At 36.3% G+C, this 14,397-nt stretch overlaps 2 protein-coding genes across 5 annotated transcripts in view; one reads left to right on the plus strand and one right to left on the minus strand.

The window, feature by feature from the left end:
• SMC4 (structural maintenance of chromosomes 4) overlaps positions 1 to 1,525 on the plus strand; it is a 45,926-nt gene extending 44,401 nt beyond the window's left edge. For all 3 annotated transcript variants that reach the window (XM_030328650.1, XM_030328651.1, XM_030328652.1), the window contains one exon: positions 353 to 1,525. In XM_030328650.1, coding sequence (XP_030184510.1) covers positions 353 to 505 — 153 coding nt within the window. In that variant the 3' untranslated portion in view covers positions 506 to 1,525. The remainder of the gene's footprint in view (positions 1 to 352) is intronic.
• On the minus strand, positions 787 to 13,614 carry TRIM59 (tripartite motif containing 59). 2 transcript variants are annotated; one of them, XM_030328657.1, is made up of 3 exons: positions 13,503 to 13,614; positions 12,470 to 12,543; positions 787 to 4,995 (listed from the first exon to the last, which is right to left on the minus strand). In XM_030328657.1, exon 3 carries the CDS (start codon positions 4,990 to 4,992, stop codon positions 3,781 to 3,783), a length of 1,212 nt encoding a protein of 403 aa, XP_030184517.1. In that variant the 5' UTR covers positions 4,993 to 4,995; positions 12,470 to 12,543; positions 13,503 to 13,614; the 3' UTR covers positions 787 to 3,780. The 2 variants fall into 2 exon arrangements, with proteins under 2 accessions (XP_030184517.1, XP_030184515.1); XM_030328655.1 differs by having other exon boundaries at positions 12,466 to 12,543.
• Between the last annotated feature and the right edge of the window lie 783 nt (positions 13,615 to 14,397).

Here is a 14,397-nt window from a genome sequence, read left to right on the forward strand (position 1 = left end):
TGATATCAGAGACCAGGTCCTTTATTTGAACCAAGTACTTCCTTTTTGGACAAGTAAAAATATAAATTGATAATGTAAAGTAGCAAAAAACACAACTAGAATCTCTGATCTTCTGTCTAGATATTATCTCCACTAGAAGACTTCTGGCAACCATGCTTCCAAAAATAACCCAAATGCTTCTCTTAACTACTGTGTCATGAATTATCCATGCCATCACTCATGTTCATGTTAATTATCAAAGGTTTGTTGAATTGCAAAAAAAACCATTTCAGGGAAGTCAAATTTAGATGTTGATTACAGGAATACTTGTTATTACTGAACACTTCTAACCTATTTTTTTTTTCCTCTTTAGGAACAAACAAAAAATGCCCAGTTCATAATAATTTCTCTTCGAAATAATATGTTTGAGATCTCAGACAGACTTATTGGAATTTACAAGACATACAACATAACAAAAAGTGTTGCAGTAAACCCAAAACAAATCGCATCTAAAGGACTTTGTTGAACTCGTTTATATCCAGGATTCCTCAAACTGAATTCACATAGATTCAGCCTATTGTATTATTGACATTTTCTCTTTGTAAAGGATTATAATATGAAGTACATACTCCTAAACTGGATCATGTAACTGGTTTTTATGCTATTAGGAGACATGTTATAAGTCTAATAAAATATTCTCTGTACCTGCTTCTTAGGCTGTAAGAATCTGACAGTTTGGTAAACAGCAGCAGGCTATGGAGAAAGTAAGATGCCTGCAGGGTGAGGCGATTTGTCCTTATTCCCAAGTTGTTGCCAGCAGAGTTAAAAGGAAGTTCATTGATGAGCAATAAAGTTCTGAACTAGAGCATATTAACCAAGAGGCAGCAAGCATACCATCATGTATCTTTGACCTACACGGGAAAAGCCTACCAGCTACTTAATTGAATAAATTCTTAAGGTATTCTATTTAATTTACTAATTTAGACAATCATTGTATCTACAACCCAAACACTGGGAATGTTTTGTTTTTTAAACCGTTGTGAATTCTGCATGATGAGAAGTTAAATATTTTATGTGCTTTTCTAAAACTTGTGTTTAAAACTTCCAAGAGAACCATCAAACTGAGACAGTATCTGAGGTAACTCATCAGTTGAAAAGGAATGAATACCCACTATCTTTGCCTCATAAAAATATGTAGGGGTTAACAGCTTCCTTAGTATAAATGGAAATTATATGCTGTTTGTCCAATTACCAGGGGTTCCCCCCCCCCTTTAATTTTCTACACTGCATTAGCTCAGTGTTATAGTGCTACTGAAAGTTGGCAACCACTTGGTTTTCAAGAGGAATTTCTTGATATTGATTAAAAAGTCTTTGCCCTATTTGATTTCTAGATATTGATCCTAAGGAATTAAAACTAAAAGCTCTCTATTCAATGATGATTGTTTAGGTACTAAAAAGATCCAACAAAGATGGTTTGTATCATAACAGTCATTAAATATGTAAATACATTAGCATGTACTTAAATAAAGTAAAATCTGAAACTCCAGTATGGTCATTTGTTTTAAATCAAGATTATATAGAAGGGAAAAGTAAAACTATAATCATGCTTTTTCAGTGGGTGAGAGTAGTGGTAAATGGAATTTAACTCTTACTACATGTAGAGTTAATTCCCATAACCTATATGAATTCCAAAGATACCACTCCTGAGTTTGAGCACCTTATTATGACACTCAGTGCAAGTAAAGTAGCAAAATAAGTTTATTAAAATATTTTGTTATACATAAAACTTAGAAATATATCAAGATTATATACTTTAAATTTTATAATTTCATACTCCTGGTAAAAATTACAAAACAGAGGCAGCATGTGTAAGAATCAGTTATTTGTATTCGGGACTATGTTCATGCATACTACATAAAATTTGTAAATAGTTTTGTCTACTAAGAACTGGCAAGTTACAAAATGTTTGTCAAACCTAAAATGTTCATAGGTATATGCTTCAATTTTTAGTTATAAATGATTCTTAGATATAAATTAGAAGCCTTAATTTAATAAAAATAAAACTACTGGCTTAAAGTTTTGATACCATGACAGCAGGACTTTCAAAATAATACATGGGTTCTCACATATGCTGGCTGTATGGCCTTGGACAAATTACTTTGGGGTTTCCTTATCTATAAAAAGTAGAATACCTACTTCAGTAAGTGCTTGACCCATAATAGCTAACAAATATCAGTGCTTACTAATTAATACATGTACTCAAAAAATACATGGCATTTTTGTGTTGTGACTAAAATTTAATGCAACTTCAGCGTAAAGTTACTATGTTGTATATTTCGATACTTCAATCTCTCTCCCCTCCACTTCCATTAATACCCTGCAAATGTTTTTTGCCCACATGACTGTTTATTGTGCTAGATAATTCTGATCATAAATTTAATACAGCCAGCCATTTTTGTGTTAAGACTTCTTCTCAGTAGGGGCACCTGAATGGTTCAGTTGAGCATCCGACTTCAGCTCAGGTTGTGATTTCACAGCTAGGGAATTCGAGCCGTACGTCGAGCCCCATGCTGATAGCTGAGAGCCTGGAGCCTGCTCATGTTCTCTCTCAAAACTTAAATAAACAGGAGTAATTTAGAACTATAGTCATATTAATTCATGACATTTTATATGTAACCTAGGACCAGGAGCATTCCCTAATATGACCTGAAAGTCTGAGCTAGGTAGGACTCCTAGGGAATGGATCCAAGAGCAACAGCTGATTTAGGATTTCTGGAAAGCAAATAACCTTATATTTACAGTTCCATGGACAAAAGAGCCAAAAGTCCTACCACAAGCACAATTCCAGTCCCTGTTAATAATGGAACTAATTAAAGGGATTTGACTTAATAACTACAGACTCCCATTTAAGCAAAATTCAAGAAAAGATTAAATTATTGGTACTTTGATATTCACATAAGCAAATCGCAGAAAACTTAAGACCATTTTTAAGACGAATATAGTTAACATGATGCCACCTAACTCTAATGAGGATGGAATATATCAACAATATACTATTCTAATAACATGTTTTTAGAGCTTTTATCCAAAAATTGGCAAGACTAAATAAAGCACTAACCAAAAGTCATTTACACAAACCATAAAGTAAAGACCATTATTTGAAAGGTCACTGTTCCCTAACACATTTCCAAAATCAGCAGTTTGTTAGGAATGAATGTTGATAGATTTAATGCAATGTTTATCTAAAATACATTAACGTATCATGTATGTTTGATCAGAAATAACCTTAATGTAAGCAATCCCTTACCACTTTTAGACTGCTGCTTGAATTAAAACCTCTACTCACCCTCCTGGTTTTGCCCAAAGGCTCCAGGGCCACATCAAAATACAGGTATATATGCACTTGAGGGATTTTGCCATCTTTTAACCTAAAAGCTATGTATACATAAAGAACTGCAACACTAACCAACCACTGCAGCATATGATGATGTAAAAGAAATAATGCTAAAAGACAGGATTGGTACAGAAATATTTCAATGTCACAGCAATAAAGTCAGCATCATGCAAAATAAAATAGGATAATGTATTAGTTACTAGATATTCTAGTTTAGACACATTCTGTGTCATTTCTGACATATTTCCATCTAAGACACATGGATGGTTTAACATTTCTATGTATTTGTATTTGCAACTCTGATAATTTAGTTTGCTATTTATCCATGCTACCCTATTTCTCCCTTTAGCAATTGTTGGTCTCTGCTGTACAGAATAAGCCTATTTAAGCAATTCAGATTTGAATTTTCAATGAGAAAATATTTTCCACATGCATTCCTTCAGTAAATATAAAGTGTGACATAGCATATTCTTTAAATCATGCAAATTGTTAGATAAACTTTGGTAAACAGATAGAGAGACCTCAGAAAAACATATTGAAGTGATTTCATTTAAAAAGGTGATTATGTGTTGGTTAAAAAAAAGGATCAACATCAGTATCATTGAAATTAATGTAACTATAACGATGTTTAAAATCTTAAAAAATTCGACTTCTTTTTCATCCTTATCAGGCCAGGAACATGGCATCCTCTTTGAAGAAATTTTCATTTCAGGAATGAGAAGTTTCTTAATTTGTCCAATTTCTGTCCTGCTCCAATCTTCTTTCAGTATTTGGCTTACTCGAGGATAAATTTCAACAGGGTAAACCTCAGGAAGTGGTCTTTGTTTCAAAATCTGTACATGTTGGCGGATATCATCAACTTTTTCAAGAAATTTCAGTGGAGACTCTTCCTGTAAAGATGTTGTCAGTGTCATTAATTCAAGCTGCTGCTCTCTTATTTCTTTCATTCTTTCAATTTGTGGAGTGTATTCTTGATTAATCAGATTGCTAACATTACCAAGAGCAGCTAGGAAGGTTTTTTTTTTCTGTTCTAATGTATCACTAAGCTCCTTAAAATACTGGAGAACAACTTCCTTATCACTTTGGACCATCTTCTCTGAATGAGATTTCTGTTCTTCCAGCTTTTCAATAAGACGAGTAAGATCTGTCCAGTGTGTGTCAGTTAACTGTTCAAGCAGTTTTTGAGGTGTATCCTTTTCTTTCAGATAGGCACTCTGAAGATCATCTATGGGATGACCATGATGTTGACCTATGGTAAGGCAATGACCACAAACTAATTTTTTATCTAGGAGACAGTAAACATTTAATGGTTGTCTATAATGTTCAGGACAGGTAACGATATCTGGATGGTCTTCTTGCTGGTACTTTTCAATTATAGCCCTTAATGCAAAATTAACAGGTAAAGATTCAATACCACTTGGAGCAATTTCAATAATACTTCTGCAATTGGGGCACTTGAGTGGAATTCGTAAAGGTCTCCATATATAAAAGTTCCCAGATGCTTGAAGAACATTTTCCAAGCAATTTCTACAAAATGTATGAGAGCATGGTAGTACACGAGGATCTTCAAAAATACTGTAACAAATGGGACATGTTAACTCGTCCTCAAAATTGTGCATTTCCTGTCAAGAGAAAAAAATATTTTAAGCCTACTTACAACAAAGATGCCTGTACATACTATGTAAAGTTTCAGGTGTTAACCTCAAAACTATTAATATATTGTGCTTGTCATTTGAAAGACAATAAGATGTTTAAGATTTTTTAAATGCAGCTTTCTGAGTAATACAACTCGTAATATGTAACAGACTGATCATTTTTAAAAATTTACTCACCTTGGGACAAAAAAACATGCTAAACAATTCTAATTTATAATTCTTCAAATTAAAGTTATTTAAGTTTGTTGCTATGCAAAAGTAAAATTCAGTGTTCTACTGAAGTCTACTTAATGATAATCTGTGCAACTTTTTACATCCTAAGTGCTAAAATCAAAACTGCACAAATAACTGGAAGTCCTAGCCATAGCAGACAGGAATAAAAAGCATCCATATTGGTAGAAAAAGTTAAAATGACACAATACTTTATATAGAAAACCCTAAAGACTCCCCCAAAAACTGTTAGAATAAATGAAGATTCAGTAAAGTTGCAGGATACAAAACTAATGTTGTATTTCTATACATTTATTAAAGTAGTAGAAAGAAATTAACACCCACATTTACCAGAATAAAATGCCTAGGAATAAGCCAAGGAGGTAAAAGACCTGTACTCTGAAAACTATTCAACACCAATTGAAGAAACTGAAGATGACATAAATTGAAAAACATGCCATACTCCTGGATAGGAAGAATATTGTTAAAATGTCTATACTACCTAAATCAATCTATAGCTTCAATGTAATCTCTATCAAAATACCAACAGTACTTTCCATAGAACTAGAACAAGCCTAAAACTTGTATGAAACCACAAAGGTCCCTGAGTGCCAAAATAATCCGCAATCCCAGATTTCAAACAACTACAAAGCTGTAGTAATCAGTATGATACTAGTATAAAACCAGACACAAAGGACACTGACATGGGCAATCTATGGACAAAGGAGACAAGTACATACGATAAGGAAAAGATCATCTCTTTAGTTATATTAGGAAAACTGAACAGCTATGTGCAAAAGAATGAAACCACTTTCTTTACACCATATACAAAAATAAAGTGGATTAAAGACCTAAACATAAAACCTGAAAACTCCCTTAAAGAAAACAGAAAATAGTCTCTGGGACATCAGCCTTGGCAACGTTTTACTCAATAGGTCTCAAGAGAAACCAAAACAAATAAATTAAAACTACACCAAAATAAAAAGTCTCTGCCCAGCAAATGAAAAGGCAATGGAAGAAGACATTTGCAAATGATACCTGATAAGAGGTTAATATCCAAAATATATCAGGAACTTCTTTAACCCAACACCAAAAAACAATCCAATTAAAAAATGGGCAGAGGATCTGAATTAACAGTTTTCCAAAGACATCCAGATGGCCAACAGACACAATGCTCAACATCACTGCTCATCAGGGAAACGCACCTCAAAAACCACGAGACCTTAAGTTTGTCAGAATGGCTAGTATCAGACAAGAAATAAGTGTTGAGGATGTGGAAAAAGGAATCCTGCATTGTTGGTGGAGTGTAAACTGGTGCAATCACTGGAAACCAGAATGGAGGTTCCTCAAAACACTAAAAATTGAAATCCAATACAACCCAGTAATTCCACTACTAGGTATTTATCCAAAGAAAATAAAAACACTAATTCAAAAAGATACATATACCCCGGGGCGCCTGGGTGGCTCAGTTGGTTAAGCGGCCGACTTCGGCTCAGGTCATGATCTCGCGGTCCGTGAGTTCAAGCCCCGTGTCGGGCTCTGTGCTGACAGCTCAGAGCCTAGAGCCTGTTTCAGATTCTGTGCCTCCCTCTCTCTGACCCTCCCCCGTTCATGCTCTGTCTCTCTCTGTCTCAAAAAATAAACATTAAAAAAAAAAAAAGTTTAAAAAAGATATATATTCCCCATGTTCACTGCATTATTTGCAATAGACAAGATATGGAAGTAACACAAGTGTCTATCAATAAGTGAATGGATAAGATCTGGTGGGTATGTGCATATGTATATATAGATACATGCATTTATATATGTATGTGTATAATATATATAGATACACAATGGAATAACAATCAGCCATAGAAAAATCAGATCTGGCCATCTGCAACAAACAACATGGATGGACCTAGAAGGTATTATGATAAGTGAAATGAGACTAAATACCATATGATTTCACTTACATGTGGAAATCCAGAAAAACAAATAAGCAAACAAAAACACCAAAACAGACTCACAAATACAGAGAACTGGTGGTTGCAGGGCAGGGGTGGGTGGGATGGTGAAATGGGTGAAGGGGCTTGGAAGGTTAGGAGCCTTACAGTTGTAGGATAAGTCACAAAGATGAAAGATACAGCATCGCGAATACACTCACTGGTATTGTAATAGCGTATTACATGTATTAGCATGGTAGCTGCACTTGTGTGAGCATAGCATATAGAGTTGTTGAAACACTGTATTGTATACCTGAAACTAATGTAATATGCATCAATTATACTTAAAGGTTAGGATTTTTTTTAATGATGCAAATACAAGCAAGATTAAACATTTTGCCTAAATAACAAATTGGCATTAGCAAAATTATAGTCTTTAATTCAAGAGAATTCATATTCCCAGTTGGCTCAACAAGTTTCTAAAAAAAAAAGTATTAATAATTTCTCTAATTACTGCTACTATAAATTTCCTAGCTTCTTGAATTGAAATACTAGTATGCTTAAAGCCCAGAATCAGCATAGTGTAATATTCCAAAGTAGTAATTTGAATATTTGGAAGGGGAAAAAAAATTTTTTTAATGTTTATTTATTTTGGAGAGAGACAGTGCAAGTGGGGGATGGGCAGAGAGAGAAGGAGACAGAATCTGAAGCAGGCTCCAAGTTCTGAGCTGTCAGCACAAAGCCCGATTCAGGGCTTGAACCCTCAGTCCTTCCAATAAAAATCAGTTTTCAAGATGAAGTGTTGATTGGGGTTAACTATGAATTACCAGTAGAGTGTTAGTGGTAAAGAACATCCTCAGTCCTCTTTCCTTAGTGAAAGAAACCCAGCAGTGGTAACCTCTTGGCAAGATATTTTTGACATTTCCAACAACAGAAGCCTGAAATTTTGCACCCTACCTCCTCTTAAAGTCTTAATTTGTACCGGTTTTCAAATGCAAGCCACCATCTTCAGGACCTACTTAGCCCTGATAGAGAAAGATCAAGTTACACCACCCTTTAGAGAACCTTAAAGAGCAAAACAAAAAAATCCAAGTCCCATTCATGTAAAATATAAAGGTTACACCAAATCATCCCCTACAAAACTAACTTTTAAAAGTTTAAGAAGACATCTACAAATAATTCTGTACTTTTAATTATTAAAAACCTCTTTAGATTTTTTGGCTCTATGCTCTTTCATCATTTTGGAAATCAAACTCTTATTCAAGTCTCATTGGGCCCAGCCTCCTCCCCAAATTAGATCCCGTATTAATCTCACTGAATGCTGTACTGCCAATTTACAGCACTTAACTGGAGTTTATTTAAGAGAATTTTGTAACATTTACCTATATATTAAGATGTAAGCCTGCAATAAGGGCAGGAATTATGTCTAAACACAGAACCTGACACATAGTAGGTATTACTCAATATTGGTTGAATAAATACTCCCTCTTAAGACAGCAATGTTAATGAAATGTCAGATCTTAGTTTTGTTTTTTAAATAGCAAAATCTCTATTTTGTTTAGGAAGAGCTATAATAGGAGAGTCTACAAGTCTATCAAAAAATACTCCATTCAGATTGACAATATTCAGAACCCTAATGGGCCAAGATGTGTCACATAGATAGTAAGCTTAAACTGTGAAGCATTCCAGGAAACTAAAGTAACTGGGCAACAGTACAGAAGATGACATTCACTGCAGGTAAATGCAAGTGAATGCATGTTGGGAAGCCTTCGTGACAGCTCTGATCACACAAAAACGATCCATGAAAAACAAACCTGTTCTCAGAGGACTTTAGTGATGTCAGAATTCATAATGAAGGAATAAACAAAACAGCACTTTGCAGGGAAAAAATAACATTTGAGCAGTAGACACATATTCAATTTAGATTTAATATTATTTAATGTTTTAAGTACCAAAATTAGGCCTAAAACAGAATCTAACCCTTCCCTCCAAAGTCCCCTATTTGTCAAAAGCTAGAAAACATTTTCCCTGAGAACCCATCTGGGGACCCCAAAAGCTCAACTTCGTTTAGAATGAAGATATTCACAACATTATTGAAAGAAAATGTCAGCTCTTGAGTTCACATAGAAAGCAAATATGGTCTCAAAAGTTAACTTTCATATAATTAGAAATTTGTGGATAACTTGAAGATACATAAATCAAATTCCACTCTTGGAATCTGGAAGACTACCCTCTTGCTGAGTTATTAAAAACGGGTTTTAGGCAATAAATTTATGACAAGTCAGAACTGGTTAACAGAAGCAAGCCTTGCTGAAAATAACTCTGTAAAATAACTGGTTATTGCCTGAGAAACATAAGATATGGGTGGTTATCATGCTTAGAAGCTAATTCTTCCAAAAACTAGTACAGCATTTTATACACCAGACGTTTTCCATATCCAGCCCAGACTTTTGGGGAGGGTGGAGAGGAGAAAAAAACTTCACCTATGTATATTTTCTAGGATGAGTATCTTAGATTTAGCTATGCTGTATGTATGATACAACACTGGAAACTAGAAGGCAGTGAAGGAATGGCCTCAAAGTTCTCAGGAAAAAATGGCTTCCAACCTAAAATTCTATACCCAGAAGAATAAATTTTGAGGGTAGACTGAAGACAGTTGACATGAGAGGCCTAAAAATGAACACTCATCCACCCTTTCTAAAGAATCTACCTCAGGGAAATAAGAAAAGCAAGAATTCTCACTCCGTTAATGGTGAAATTAAATCCAGGACAACTGTGCAGCAAGTATAGGGAACAAGTCATCTGGAAGAAGATGACAGATCCAAAAGGAAGGTCTTTGAGAAATGGAACTGACAGACTATCTCATCTGAACATAGAGGTAATGACAAAACTAAATTTTGGGAAAAGTGACTGAATTACATGGGGCACCTATGTGGCTAAGTCAACTGAGCACCTGACTCTTGGTTTTGGCTTGGGTCATGATCTCATGGTTTGTAGAATCAAGACCCCACGTTACTTGAGCCTGCTTCAGATTCTCTCTCTCTGCCTCCCACCCCACCATCTCTCTCAAAATAAAGAAAAAAAAAGTTTGCCATTTGTTCTGAAGATAGATAATATAACAAGACGCCAAAACCTAACTAACACAAACTAAAAATCAACTAATTTCAAAAATGGATACTGTTCTAAAATCCCGAACACAGTATTAGCAAAAACAAATCCAGAGTACATTAAAAGAATACAGAACAATGACCAAAATGAGGTTCTTCCCAGAAATGTAAAATTAATTCAATAAAAAGGAAATTATTAAGTCAAAGGAGAAAAACTGTATGATCATAAAGGATGTGGAAAATACGCATGATAGAAGATAGTAAACAATTCACAAAGATAGAAAGTGAAATAGTGCTAGAGGGAGACAAGATGGAGAGTTATTGTTTAGTTCCAGTTTGGGAAGATGGAAGAAGTTTGACGCCAATGGATCATGACAAGTTGAACAAAAATGTGAATGTACTGAATGCCACTAAACTGTATACTTAAAAATGGTTATAATGGTAAATTTTATGCATATTTTCAACACAATAAAAACTTTCAAGTTTTTGCCTATTATCTAGTCTTTCCTCTGCCAAATTAATTGTAGAATCTATATTATTTTACACTTTTAGAAAGCAAAGAAGTAAAATAAAAGTAACCCATGTAAAATGTTCTTTTCCTCCAGTAAGTACTAAAACCCCCAAAACACTAATAACTTATTTCCAGATTTCCTGCTTCCCTTTTTAAAGTCACCAAGAAATAAATATAATAAATCTTTTTCAGAAAAAAATTTGAGGCTAAATCATCTACTTAAAAGTCATTTCACAAATTTCTTGTGTTTCAGTGTCAAAAATAAACACACTTCTGAATTTCTAAACTTTTTATGCAGTCTTTCTCCAGAAAGCTGATTTCCTTTGGAGCCTCCACAATGTCCAACTAGCATATTATGGATGGTCAGTACACATAATAGATTATGGAGAATTAAGCAATACAAAAAAAAATATTTTCCATTCTATTAACAGTTTAGTGTGTAAACTACTTTTTAAGTTTTAATTCACTAATAATGCCTTTCATCTCTACACATGAACAGTAATAAAACATCCATTACATTTTACAACCTCTGAAGAGAAATTATGTTTACCACATTATAGAGTTAAGTGACTTGCTCTAGAACTTACAGTGTGAGTCAGCTATAAGTCTGAAAAAATTTTGATTGGGTCTCACATATTTTGGCCCTGATACTATGCATATGTAATGCAATTTAAGATTACTTTAGAGGTGCCTAGGTGGCTCAGTTGGTTCAGCATCCGACTCTTGATTTCAGCTCATGTCATGACCCCAGGGTTGTGGGATCAAGCCCCACATTGGGCTCGGTACTAAACGTGCAGCCTGCTTAAGATTCTCTCTCTGCCCCTCTCCCCAGCTTCTCTCTCCAAACTAAAAAATAAATAAATGCTTTAAAAAAAAAAAAAGATTACTTTAGAAATACTACAATTGCGCCATCTATATACATCGGGCAAGATTTTAAAAATACTTTTATACACATAAACATACAAAAATAATGAAGGATTCCCATAACACTTTCAAATTAAAAAAAAAAAAAAATCCTATGGTCAGACAGGACTTTAACTCTGCCCATTTGCACTGTTCTTGTATTTTCACATTAACCTATTTCCCCAACCTAAAATATATATATATATATATATATATATATATATATATGCAATTTAACCAGGAACTGAAACGAGAAATTAAGGTTTTCATTGCTTATTCCATAATACTTTTCACAGTGAAAATCTATTTGGTGGAAAACATCCAGCAATATGTCTGCTGAAAGGCAATGTTTAACATTACCTAAAATCAAAATTTCACCTTGCCAGACTAGGTAAATTATGGTACCTTACTTCAAAGGATAGCTATATAATCATCAAAAAAATGCAAACCAGTATGTAAATGGATAGTAAAATGGTGTCCAGGTAACAATAAATGCAACCTGCAGATCTGTATGCATAAGATGATACCATTTGTGTGTTTAGATGTACACAAATCCTTGTAAAATTTCTGAAAGAGTATACAAAAGTGACTAACTTCAAGTTATAAGTCAAATGAAGGAGTTGTTTACTTTTCATTTTATGCTCCTCCTAGACGGCTTGAATTTTATACAACACGTCTTTTTTTAAAAAATTAAAGAATCTCAACTTACACTTGAAATCATACACTTAGTAAAAATTTGCTGAAAATTTATTTTGTATTCACTTACTGGTTCAGAGCTTACCTACTTTGTTGATCTTCTGGCTTAGCGACTGAATATACTTTATCTTCTCCAACTTTTTCAGATTCTTTTATTCGTATTCTAAAATTAAAATAATTTTATCTGAATGTTTTCAATTTACATTCTCAAAAAATGTATTAAATATGACATCATAGGAATGGTTATTTCACTCTACTGTTTATCTCCTCTATGCCTCATTGTGTTTTTATAAAAATAGTGACAAATATCAACAGTTGGTGCAGGAGAGGTATCACCTGTACCTTGAAAAGCCCAACAATTCTGTGACCAAATAAATTGTCACAAAGGACCTCTTTTTGTAACGTCAAGTATCTTACGAGCTCTTAAAAATGTTAGCCAACAATGGTGATGACGGAGCAAACATTCACGCTCATTTTAGACTGCTTAAAGTTAACTTGAAGACAAGAAACATCCATGGGACTGAAAGATCTTGCCAGCTTAAAATAATAAACTCTGATTTAGGGTATCCCATCATTATTACGTCCGTACATCTCAGTTCTGCCATTTAAATGTTGTGGGACCCTGGGTCAGTTTTTCCCAATGCCTCTCAGAACTGAGGTTTCACACTTGTAAAATGGGCATAATTACACCCACTCTGTTAAGTCTCAGGAGAACCTCTCACAACGAAGGGCCTCAAAATAACAGCCTTCTCTTTCTCGAAGGTTAACGACAAATCCTCCCGAGCCTCCCTCCTAACGCACTTCCACCGCCCCGGCGCCCTTCGCCCCCCAACCACGCAAGGCAGACCAGTTCTGTGGAGTGCCGCTCTTCTCACCCTCCACCACAAAGGGCTGCTCCCTCACAGAGAAATGCAGTTCCATACCGGAGGGAGGAACACGAGATTCCCCAAACTCCCCACCTGGGACAAGAGAGAATAAACGCAGCACTCATGCCCACCATCTCCATCAGCAAGCCCCTGGACTCTCCTCCAAATACACCCAGTATACCAGCCTGTGCTACAGGGAAAGAACAGAGACCCAAAGTCGCATTCTCGGACCCAAAGGCACGCTCCTTAGACTCACCCCGGGGAGGAAGAGACAGAGCTACTCCACAGGCAGAAACAGCTCTACGGCCTCCAGGCTAGGCGTCCCCGAGATGCTCTGCGTCCCCGCCCTCCTCCGCCCTGAGGGATTTCAGGTGCCCAGATGGGGCGGGGCCTCGCGGAGCCTCAGGGCGCAGGCGCAGTCTCCTGGCAACATTCAACTGCGTAGCATCCGCCAATGGGAAAGAGCGCGGGGCCCCTGTTCAAAAGTAAACTGCTTGCAGCGCCTGCGGAGGCAGAGACGTAATTGCGAGGGCCTGGCTCCAAACTCTGGGCCAGCTTCCTGCACCTGCGCAGTGGGCGCGGGCCCGCCTCTCAGAAGCTCTGGGGGCACGCGGTAGGAGGCGCTTTAGTGCGTGCGGGCGCTTCTAGCGGCCAAAGTCGTGGGCTGGGCTCCGTCTTGGGGCGGTGAGATGTCCGCGGCTCCGGGAGAGGTGGGGCCTGGCGGTGGCTGACAGTTTCTACAAGAACGTTTCATAGGACTGTGTTTTACTTGGAGCTAATCCGGCACGTCCAGATTCTGGACTTTGACGCGCAGCGTCTCCCTTTGTTACCTCACAAGTGCCCGGTAGCGGGACGTCACCGACCCTGAGGGCACACGCACACCGGAGCGCAAGTTCCGTCCCCCCGCCCTCCAGTCGGACCTGGACCCTAACTGAGTACTTGGCTGAGCCTAGGGGAGGGGTCTTCTGATTACCTACAGTTTTCTTAAAGAGAACTTACTCTGTGACAGCTAGTGGGACTACAGGACTCATCAAAGACCGTCTCCCTAGTCTCCCCCACCTCCTTTTCCAACTTCATGAAATTAATCGACTAAAGATGACTGTTGCTCAGAATTCCTGATTTCTGATTCAATCTCTTCACCCTATTTCATC

This window comes from Lynx canadensis, chromosome C2 (genome assembly GCF_007474595.2).
Source record: "Lynx canadensis isolate LIC74 chromosome C2, mLynCan4.pri.v2, whole genome shotgun sequence".
Lineage (NCBI taxonomy): Eukaryota > Metazoa > Chordata > Mammalia > Carnivora > Felidae > Lynx > Lynx canadensis.